At 37.5% G+C, this 11,514-nt stretch overlaps 1 protein-coding gene across 1 annotated transcript in view; it reads right to left on the bottom strand.

The window, feature by feature from the left end:
• ORC5 (origin recognition complex subunit 5) overlaps positions 1-11,514 on the bottom strand; it is a 67,873-nt gene that overhangs the window by 6,950 nt on the left and 49,409 nt on the right. The window contains exon 13 of the mRNA XM_006774900.2: positions 2,385-2,497. Coding sequence (XP_006774963.1) covers positions 2,385-2,497 — 113 coding nt within the window. The remainder of the gene's footprint in view (positions 1-2,384; positions 2,498-11,514) is intronic.

Genomic DNA, 11,514 nt, shown 5'->3' with positions numbered 1-11,514 from the left:
AGAGCAGAAGTGGAAGAATCCCCTCAGAGAAGAAGAGACCCACCCTGCTGAAGAAGGAAAGAAGATTGGCACCAATGCAGGCAGTTGGAGGAGTTCTCAACTGCTGGTCTTAATTTGTTCTGTGAAACACAGTGAATGCTGAACAAAGCGAATACAGATGTTAGGATCTGTGGTCTGAATAGAGTCAAGAATCTAGGTTGAAAAGAAGTCTGTGAACCATGTGCTCCTGTCTTCAATACATGAGGTGGAATGGCTGGGAGGTTGTTGATAATAATCAACCATAGGACAAGAGGGAAATAGAGCCAGATTGTATGAGTCTCAAAAAAGCCCACATTTTTATAAGAGTTTGGGGTTAGTAACAATCTGGAAGTGGCAATGAGGAAAAGGATGGCTCAGTGGATAGAGCATCAGCCTGTTGACTCAGGGTCCCAGGTTCGATTCCAGTCAAGGGCATGTACCTTTGTTGCAGGCACATACCCAGTAGGGAGTGTGCAGGAGGCAGCTCATCGATATTTCTAACTCTCTACCCATCTCCCTTCCTCACTGTAAAAAAACCAATGAATTAAAAAAAAAAAGTGCCTGCATCCCTGGTTGGGGTTTGAGAAATAAATAGCTACCACTACAGAGAACACTGGGGGAAGGAACATTCCAGGTAATAATCAGGTTTTCATTATGGCAGAATGTTAGGAGAGTGGAAGGGTGCCGATGTGGGAAGACAGAGGTAGTTACTCTTTGGACACTGTCCATAGAAAGTTACAAAGAATAAGAAAACAAAGGTAACAAAGCAAATTACAGAGTTGCCAAGTTCTCTGGCAAAATTCCTGCTCCCTTCTGAAGTGGAAAATGAAAGTGCATTTCTCTGGCTGGGTCTACATCACTGACACTGTGGATGAAGTAATGCCCAATTCATTTTGGTTCACTGTATGTTCTCCAGACTGAGCATTCACAGACCTCTGTCCTGTTCATTATGCCGGGGCACGACCCAACACATTTAAAACAATGACAAAATTGCTGAAATAAAGGTGCTGCATTCAAAAGTTACGCCTTTGATATAGGCTCTTAGATATAGAATTATTAGCATCATTGTTTGGAAAAAGAAAGTTATAGCCTTATGGTCATACTGAATACAGTCAAAAAAATATTTTCCTCGATTTCTTCTGTGTAAAAATTTGCCCAATTTTATTGTAACAACACATTCCAAAAACCTTATTTTATTTTTTAGAGTATACATGCCATCAAAATATTTCAAATACCTGCATCCTATGATCACAGATCTTTTAATTCAGAAGAGACTTCAGAGTACAGGCTGCTAACCTGTACACTTCAGAACTTCAATTCATTAGAGATCTGCAAATCCATAATTTCAAGCACTGTTTTTAGCCTGAATAAATAATGTTTCATGTCTGTGTGTTATTAATTTGAAATAAATGTACATACTCTCGTGATTAATTTTAAAAGGATATTAAAATAAAATGTTCATATTCAAAAAGGCTGGGAAGCACTGTTTTATGGATTATCTTTTGCTACATGCCAGTCTACATTCACATTACCCCTTCCACGACAAGTCCTAACAGGTTGTTATGCAGCTGCAACCATGAGATGAAGTAATTTACTCATATAAAATGGGTGGAACATTTTCCCTAACAGCAAATACACCTCTTTGTGAGAATGCCGTACATTTTCAGACAGCTCTCATTTCGACAAACAGTTCTTTCCTAGAACTTCTAATGCTCTACGATTGCTCAGAATTAGTTCCATCCATTTTGTACGTGACAACCCCTGAAATACTTGAGACGATTACCCTATCCTTCATAAGGTTTTTTCTCACACCCTGTCCCTCAGTCAGCCATGGTTCTCCTCATTTTACCACTGTCCTCCTGCCCTCTCCGCAGCATATACCATTTGTTAATGCCCCTCTTAGAACTCCAAGCACAGCACAGCAGATCTGGCCTGCCTAAGGCAACACAGAGTAGACAGACCTATTACATCTCTTAAATGAGACACCAGGATTTTTAAAGCCATGTAGTCAGCTCAAATACCCAGAAGTTAAGCCAAGTCTCTCCCACCTTGTTTTATTACATAAGAGAGATTTTTTATAGTTAACTGTCCGTTAAATCTGACCTTGCAACTATGGGGCCATTTTTCCATTCTGTTATCTTTCAGAATCTTAATTTTTGCCATCCAACGTATTAGCTAATTCTCCCAATTTTATGCCATTTGTAAATTTGATGAGAGGGTTCATTCTACAGTGAAACTTAATCATTCGTGGTACTTAAATAATCTTTCCTTGCTTAAATGACTAATGACATTACATTAATTTTTATATTTAGTATATAATTTACATAATTCAAGACATTTTATGTTCACAATTACTCTATGCTTACCTAGCGATAGCTCTGATGAAGTCTAGAGATACTGTGCATTTGTATTTTGGTCCATCAAGCTGGTCATCATGGCCAACCAGGGTTAATAGCTGCAGGGTCACTAGAGAGGTAATCTAAATGTAAGAAAGTATTTTTATGAGAAAATGTAGCAATGAGTACATCATGTCATTATTTCTAAAACACTTTATAGTTACTTTGAGAAAAATATATAACTGAATTTACAAGAATATGTACAAAGAATGTTACTACTTTGAAATGTATACTAGTATACACAAATTTGTAGATATGCTTAATGTCCTAGTTAACCAAACTAACAGCCAATCACTAAGGATTCCATGAGAGACAGCTTTGTTCCATTAATAAGTCATATACAGCTGTTAACCTTTAAAAAACTACAAAAAAAATCACATTCCTTCTCTCTACTTAAGAATTTTATGGAGTTTCTAAATACCAAATATCAAATGTGCACTCCCTTGAGAATCGAGTCATGTAGATATGGATCTTTTTCAGAGTTGGGTAGCTGGTTAGACAAGCAATAAGAAATACATCCTTCCGACCTGGGCTTAGTCTTGCTTTAAAAACTGATCAATTAAATAGTCAGGAAAATACCAGAAGGATTACCCCAAACTAAAAACAACCAAAGGTTTGCTATCACAAGATCCTGACTCAAGGAAATTCCTAAACTGTACCATCAAGAGAAAGAGATCCCACTTAGAAGGTCTGAAATATAAGGAATGAAGAATAAATAAAGTAGTATATATGATGGTATATCTAAATAAATTTTCCTGTATAGCTTATAATAATAATTATGTATTATGGGTTTAAAAACAGGATAACCCAGCCAGTATGGCTCAGAGGCTGAGTGTCGACCCAGAAACCAAGAGATCACCGGTTATATTACTGGTCAGGGCACTATGCCCAGGTTTCGGGTTCAATCCCCAAGTAAGGGGTGTGCAAGAGGCAGCCGATCTATGTTTCTCTCTCATCGATGTCTCTTTCTCTCAATACCTCTCCTTTCCCCTCTCTCTAAAAAATAAGTAAAAACAGGATAAATACACAATACCAGTAATATATAAATTAGAAGTGGAGAAAATGAAATAGAAATGTTCTAAGGTCTTGTGGCATCTGAGAGAAAAATAGAAGTATTCATTAACTTTCAACTTTGGTAATTCAAGTATGAATATGCATTTATATTATAATTTTTTTACGTAGCAAGTAAGAGTAGAAACAAGAGTATGTACATCTAAATTAGTAGCGTGGGGGAAAACTAAATTATAAAAATTATCAATCTGAAGAAAATTAAAAGAAAATAAAAACAGGTAGGACAAATAAAAAGTATAAAACAAGATAATATAAACAAAATTACAATAGTAATTATAAGTAAACTAACGAAATTCTACAAATAAAAGAAAAAGATTGATTGAAAAAATAAACCCAACTATATACTGCTTAGAAGAGATACATCTAGAACAGAAGACTATAAGAAGGTTAAAAGTCAAAGGACAGAATAGACACATCAAATAATAACAACAATAAAAATGAAGATATATTAAAACAGATTTTTAAAGAGGTTTAAAGAAAAGCCCTGAGCTCATATCTCTTACAATATGAGTCGCTTGAGACCGTTGGTATGAAGGGATGAGACAGAACAGAATGGGGAGCCAAGGGATACTGGAGTCTTTGGGGGAAAGAAAGTATTGCTGAAAGTCAAGACAACCTCGTATCCCTCCCAGTTTAGAAACAGGTAGGAATCATGATAAAAGTAGGCCTAAAATTATAACAAGTAAGAGATACAGAAAAGAGTTTAATAGTCTACTATGGCAAAATATATTATACTTGGCAAAATATATTCATTAACTTCAATCCATTTGCTAAATAAAGTAGGTTAATAATAGTCATTTGAAACTCATACATTAATCTCCCTTTATTATTATTTTTAAATATATTTTTATTGATTTCAGAGAGGGAGAGGGAAAGATAGAAACATCAATGATGAGAAAGAACCATTGATCAGCTGCCTCCTGCACACCCCTACTGGGGGTCAAGCTCACAACCTGGGCATGTGCCCTTGACCAGAACTGAACCTGGGACCTTTCAGTCCACAGACCAATGCTCTACCCACTGAGCCAAACCAGGTAGGGTTCCCTTTATTAACGAGGCCCGGTGCACAAATTTGTGCACAAGTGGGGTCCAGTCAGCCCTGGGTTGATTGGGCCAGGCTGGCCAGGGGAAGGGGCCATGGACGGTTGGCGGGCTGGACCCACCTCCTGGACAAACTCTGGTTGAACTCCCAGTAGAGGAGACAATCTGCATATTACCCTTTTATTACATAGGATGGCAGGTTTCTTTAGTTCTTTTTCTTTTAATATAAAAGAAATCACTGATTACCTTTTACTTTGCCAATGGCATTTATTTATAACTAGAGGCTCGATGCACGAAATTCGTGCAAGAGTAGGCCTTCCTTCCCCCAGCTGCCTGCACCCGGGACCTGGGCTTCCCTCTGGCTGCCAGCACCCGGGACCAGGGCTTCCCTCACAGAGGGAGGCCCTGCCCACCTGTTGCAGACCGCTGGTTGGTGGCCTGGGCTTCCCTCTACAAGATGATTGTGGAGCTCCCCCAATTGATCGCCCCGCCGGCCATTTGCCTGGGCCTCCCTCTGCGGGGCAATCATGGGGTGATGGCTGGGCTCCTGACCAATCAGTCTGCGGGGCCCTTGGCTGGCCTGGTGCCAGTGGGTGTCATAGCGTGGTCCCGGATGGTCATCCAGATGGTTGTTGTTATTCTGCTGTTCAGCTGTTTGGTCAATTTGCATATTATGCTTTTATTATATAGGATAGTATTATAACTTCTACTTTCCTGTGCTTCAAATACCCTCATATATTTGATCAATTCTTTAACTTGAATAATATACTAAATTACTTTCATACTTTTCAAAAACACAAAATCTGCCCTTGAGTTAAAATTTCAAGAATATTTTCAGGAACCTTAAAGTATAATATTACTTTTACCACATTAGTTACAACAAATTTCCAAAGGCAGTAAGTTGAACCAGAGAGTTCCTTAAAGTCACTCAGTTCTACCAGGATTTCATGGATAAATTAATCATGTAAATTGTGCAAAAAATACAGTATCATTTCAAGATGTAGCAGTCAAAAGGCATATCCAAAATATTAAGATAAGTGCTCAATTTTGGGGGAAGAGATCTGGTCTAGGAAAAGCTAGTATAAAAAAAATTTAAGCCAAAATGGAGGATGTGAAATTAGGATGTGATTTTTCACATTAAAAAATACTAATTTCAAAGATTTGTTTTGTTATTCCTTGACTTTACCATATGAACACAAAAATAAAATGCAAAGTTTAGGAGAACATTCCACAATGCACTGTACAAATGTACCAACAATTTATTTATTTTTTATTATTTTGTTTTATATATATCTTTACTGATTTCAGAGAAGAAGGGAGAGGGAAAGCGAGATAGAAACATCATTGATGAGAGAGAATCATTGACTGCCTGCCTCCTGCACGCCCCACACTGGGGGTCTCGCCTGCAACCCGGGCATGTGCCCTTGACTGGAATCAAACCCGGGCCCCCTCAGTCCTCAGGCGGACACTCTACCCACAGAGCCAAACCAGCTAGGGCTAGACAATTCTTTAAAAAATGGTAGGCTGAACAATTCACCATAGCTAAGATTTGGAAACAGCCTAAGTACCCATCAGCAGATGAGTGGATTAAAAAACTGTGGTACATCTACACTACGCTGAGATAAAAAAGGAATTCTTGCCATTTGCAACAGCATGGATGGAACTGGAGAGCATTATGCTAAGTGAAATAAGCCAGTCAGAGAAAGATAAATACCACATGATCTCACTCATTTGTGGAATATAGAAAACAACATAGACTGATGAACAGGGACAGATCCAAAGACAGAGAAACAGCGATCAGACTATCAATCCCCAGAGGGAAAGTAGGGAAGGGTGGGGGTAAGGGGAAGAGATCAACCAAAGGACTTGCATGCATGCATATAAACCAAACCAATGGACACGGACAACAGGGGGATGAGAGCATGCGGGGGGTGGGGGAGGTTGGGGGCTAATGGGGGGATGAGGACATATTTATAATACCTTAACCAATAAAGAAATTTAAAAAAAATGGTAGGCTGAGTCTTACTGCTCAGTGTTACAAAGTGTAGATTCTGTGGTGCATTACTATTAAATAAGATATGGTAAGGCTATGTTATCAAGCCATGATTGGATAGAGTATTATTAATCAGCAAAAGGGTAAAGCCCTCTCTCACCTAATCCTGTCCCCCAGATGCACTCCATGTAGATTTGTAGTAAAAAACACTTTAACAAGGGGAGCAGCTGTCACTCTTCTCCCTGCCCTGCCCTCTCACTTGCACCTCAATGCAACACCTTGGGAAGGAAGCCCTGGAAATGACCTTCCTTTCCTGTTTGATGGAAGCGTCAAAGGTGAAGTGAACAAAACAAACATGTTTGTGGGGTGTGGGGAGAGAGGATGTGTTTACTGTGCTGAGAGATCTGTACCAACAATTTAAAAGTACTTTGCCAGTTTATTAAAATACTGCTAGAGAAAAACTGATATGGGTTTTTAAAAGTTTATAGATTTTACAGATTTTCTTATTGAAAAGTCAGACAGTTACTTCTGACTTATCGTTCAGCTACAAGAGGGATTTGTAGCTGCTGTTTCATGTTGAGTCCAAAAGGTTGCTACAAACATGTGCCTTGTACAGCTTATTACATTTATAGAATAGAATTATAGCAAAACTATTATATAAATATAACCTAAGTATTCTACATTTTCCCAAATGCTTTTTATTTTTAAATGGTGAAAGTTTTATTTTTGTTATGGGCTACAGAAACAAACTGCACTCATTCATTAAAAACTACAATGTTCCAATGTAAAAATTATTACAAAATAAAATTCAGAGCTAGCCTACCAGGACTGAAAATCAATGCCTCATTTTACGGATGAGAAAACACACATCATAAAAGGATGAATGACATTATCAGTCCCTAGTCAGTCACCCCAAATAAATAGGTTGAGGCACACTTAAACAGATGCTTCAAAATTATTTAATCCAAAAGTCCCCATGAAAAATATAGCACATTCACCGCGTTAGAGGTCTCTGAGAAAACATTTTGCAGTTGTAACAACAAATTTTAAATTAAAGTCTTAATCTACAGAATGTTTAACATATTAAAAATCTTTAGCCAAAATAATACCATATTTTGGGTGGTGATAAATATCAAAGGTGGTCTGCCAAGACAATTAACTATTGAAATGAAGACTTTAGTCAGTGCTTTTATCTTTTCTTCTACTGCCCTTCAAAATTGAGAAGGATGACACATATGTAATCTGGTATTCGCTCCTTCCCTCAGGTTCTAGCAGAGGATATGGACAAAATTTGAGAGAGGGAGTAAAGAGCTATGGGAACTAGTTAATATCAGTGATATAGAGCTATGTTACATTAGTGGTATAGAGACTGGAACTTATTATTTAATCCAGGCTCTATAGAGCAGATAGAGACGTTGACAGAGCTCTATCTATAGATCATAGATATAGACATGTGCTAGTAGGCATGTAATTGACCCTAGAACATGGTTTTGAATTGCACAGGTCCACTTATATACAAATCTTTTTCAGTAAATACGTACAATACTATACGTGTATTTTCTCTTCCTTAGGATTTTCTAAACATTTTTTCTCTAGCTTACTTTCTTGTAATATAGTATATAATACATATAGCACACAGAATGTGTTAATCAACTGTTTATGGCAGGGGTCCTCAAACTTTTTAAACAGGGGGCCAGTTAACTGTCCCTCAGACCGCTGGAGGGCTGGACTATAGTTAAAAAAAAAAACTACGAACAAATTCCTATGCACACTGCACATATCTTACTTTGAAGTAAAAAAACAAAACTGGAACAACTACAATATTTGTATTTGCATGTGGCCCGTGGGCCGTAGTTTGAGGACCCCTGGTTTATGGTATCAGTAAGGCTTCCAGTCAACAGTAGGCTATTAGTAGCTAAGTTTTGAGGAGTCAAGTTACATGCGTTTTAATGGTGTGTGTGTGTGGGGGGGGGCGCCTTGGGGTGCATTTGTGTGAGGATCCATGCTCCTAACCCCTGCATTGTTCAAGCATCATCACCTGTAATTTCTTCAGTCCTCATAACAAGCCTGCCGTGAGTTAGGTACTATAAAAATAAACCTCTTTTTCCAGATGATGCAACAACTTCAGAGAGGTTAGTAAATATTCATGGTGACTGAGCTAACAGCAGCTCTGGATTTAAATACAGTTTAAAATCAAAGCCCATATTCCTCACAATACCCCAAACAGGGAGCTGCAGCACTCAAGGAAGAGTTGGGAGAGACTAAAGAAAGCTTTATGGAAGAAGTGAGTAAAATGACAACTCTGGAAACATTCCACACTGAAAGGGGGTATCATGAATATGCTGGAGGTTAGAAATCCAGCACCAAAGAAGATAGAGAAAAAAAATAAAATAAAATTGCAGCAAAAAGGATAAAGAAGTATTGCAATATAGGCAAATGTCCTGCCCAGGGACAATCCTGTGAACAAAATTATCAGATGTGATGAGTCTGATGTCACCAAAGTAAAATGTTAATATGGAATTTATTAACCTAAAGATTAACTTCATAAATCAGGTTATATATTATATTACACATAAAATTACTGTTTTTAAGGCTTAACTTTTAAGAGATAAATAATTCAAGGTGGGGGGCAAAGGCATGATTTTTTAAAATCTGAAATTAGACAACACTGAAAATGGTCTCCCAATGCAAAACTTCTTATGCATTTGTGGATTAAAGGTCATTTGCAAAAAAATTCATGACTATAAATCATACACAATGTATTAATAGTTAAACAAACTGAGGATAAACATTAATATTTTAAAAGGCAAAAACACTGCTTTAGGTCATTCCTGAAACACTGGAATAATTTTAATTATTTAAATAAATTTAAGATTTTGTGGAAAAATTACTACTGCCCTTCTTGGTTTCTGTTACCTATGAAGATATAATCTTTTGCCAATAATTTTCAGATTTTAGGGGGTATATATACTCTTTTCCACAGCTGCTTTCATGTCTATTGTGCCAAGTTCAAGTTCAAATGAATGAAACTCAAATGAATAAAAAAGTAGCCCAGAGTGTAGATGTTCTTTCTCAAAGTCAGGATTTAGAGTCTGTGCTAGGAAAATCCGAATGAAGTTTTTTGTGCTTTATAAAAGCTGTACTAAAAGTCAGTGACTTCACCTCAAAAAGTTTAGTTATGCTTCCACTGGTGTTTTCCCTCAAAATAAAAATTCTAGTTTTTAGTTCTTGGTTTGAAAATAAACTCCACAAAATCTGAAGCATCTTGTTATCAAGAGAATGATACTTCCCTAGCTTTCAATATTACCAGCATATTGACACTAACTAAAAGATTTCACTTTACTTTAACTTAAAATAATCAATCTAATTCAAAGCCAAAGTATTTTCCCCTGACTAGCTCCTAAGGCATGACATGATATTTTTAATTTACCTCTTAAATGGGGTTGGCAATATTTGCTTAATCTCTGTTCTGTGTACTATTATGTTCTTTGTTCTCATCCATGTGGGGGATGAGCTGATCATTTATGTCCTAACAATAGGAGTTCATGTACCATGGTGAGGATTTTTTTTCCTTAATCTGAGAGGCAGTCACTAACAAGCTTCAGCTGGAAGTGCTTAATGTTAAAACAGTGTGAACCTGTTCCCAGGCTAATACACTACGTTCTTTCTGCCAACAAAAGAAAATCAATTTACAACTGTAATTAATTTTTAACATGCTCATTATTTTTATACTTTCACAGGCTGGCATATATGTTAACTGATTCATGAAACAGCCTATCCTGCTTGCCCTGGAGAAGCTTTACAATCTGAAACATATAAAATTATTTAAATAAAAAAGCTTAACAAGTGGTATGTCAGTGTATGAGGTTCACACCCAACAAGCACTACATTTGATCGGATTTCAGGCGATGTGATAGTTCCTGAGCATGTGGCATATAACAAGCAAGTTCAACGGACCTTTTTACACACACAGGGTGATGAGGGCAGCAATGGAAGAGAGGCAAATACTGTCAAAGCTATTCAACTTAAAATCATCACCTCTAGAAATTTCTATTTCCCAAAAAAAGGCAGGAAATGGATTGAAAGTCTTCAAATATACTCAGATAGACAAAAAGTGAAATGTGTATTTATACAAAGAGGACCTAAAGATAGCTCCTCTCCTCTCTAGAACCTTGTGGTACAAAAATGACTGCAAACCTCTATCTAGTATCCCAGAGAGACTGTAACTGCATGGGTAGGGGAATAGAAATTCATTGAGTGAGTGAATCCTATGTTCAAGGCACTGTGCCTGAATCACAAAAATGAAAGGACAAGGTTTTTGCCCTCAAAGAGTTCAAGGTTCTGGGGAGACAAACACACAATAAAATGGTAACGACACAATATGAGAGCTATGCTAGTGATATGTATAAATGCAATTATCTGATTCAGAGAAGGGAATAACCAAGAAGAAGGGAAGCAAATGTGAATTCATTGAAAAATGACAAATAGGGGATAAACCAAGAAGCATAAAAGAGAGCACAACAGTGATGGAGAAACAACACATGTAATGATACAAAAGAAAAATTGGTGTGCTTTTAGGGAACAGCTTATTGTGAATGGTGCACAGGGTGAATGGAGGAAGTGGTAGAAAATGGGGCCAGTTTGTAAAGAACCTCACAAGAAATGTTATGGAATGTAGACATGCTTTTATAGATAATGTAATTCATTTAAAAAGTACAAGCAGAAAACAAGACCAACTTTTTAAAAATGATTTATACTGATAACTGTATGGAAGATGAATTTGAAAGTTATCTGTTGACAGGAAAACCAGTTAAGGACGCGACAAGCATGTCAAACTCGCGGCCATTAGGCCGCATGCCTCGTTTAAATAAATGAAGCAGCCCTGACTAGTTTGGCTCAGTGGATAGAGCATCAGCCTGTGAACTAAAGGGTCCCGGGTTTGATTCTAGTCAAGGGCGCATGCCTGGGTTGCAGGCTCAACCTCCAGTGGTGGGT

Source organism: Myotis davidii, unplaced genomic scaffold (assembly GCF_000327345.1).
Source record: "Myotis davidii unplaced genomic scaffold, ASM32734v1 scaffold125, whole genome shotgun sequence".
Taxonomy (NCBI): Eukaryota; Metazoa; Chordata; class Mammalia; order Chiroptera; family Vespertilionidae; genus Myotis; species Myotis davidii.
The sequence above is the reverse complement of the archived record's forward strand: the minus strand, read 5'-3'. Positions and strand labels throughout refer to the sequence as shown.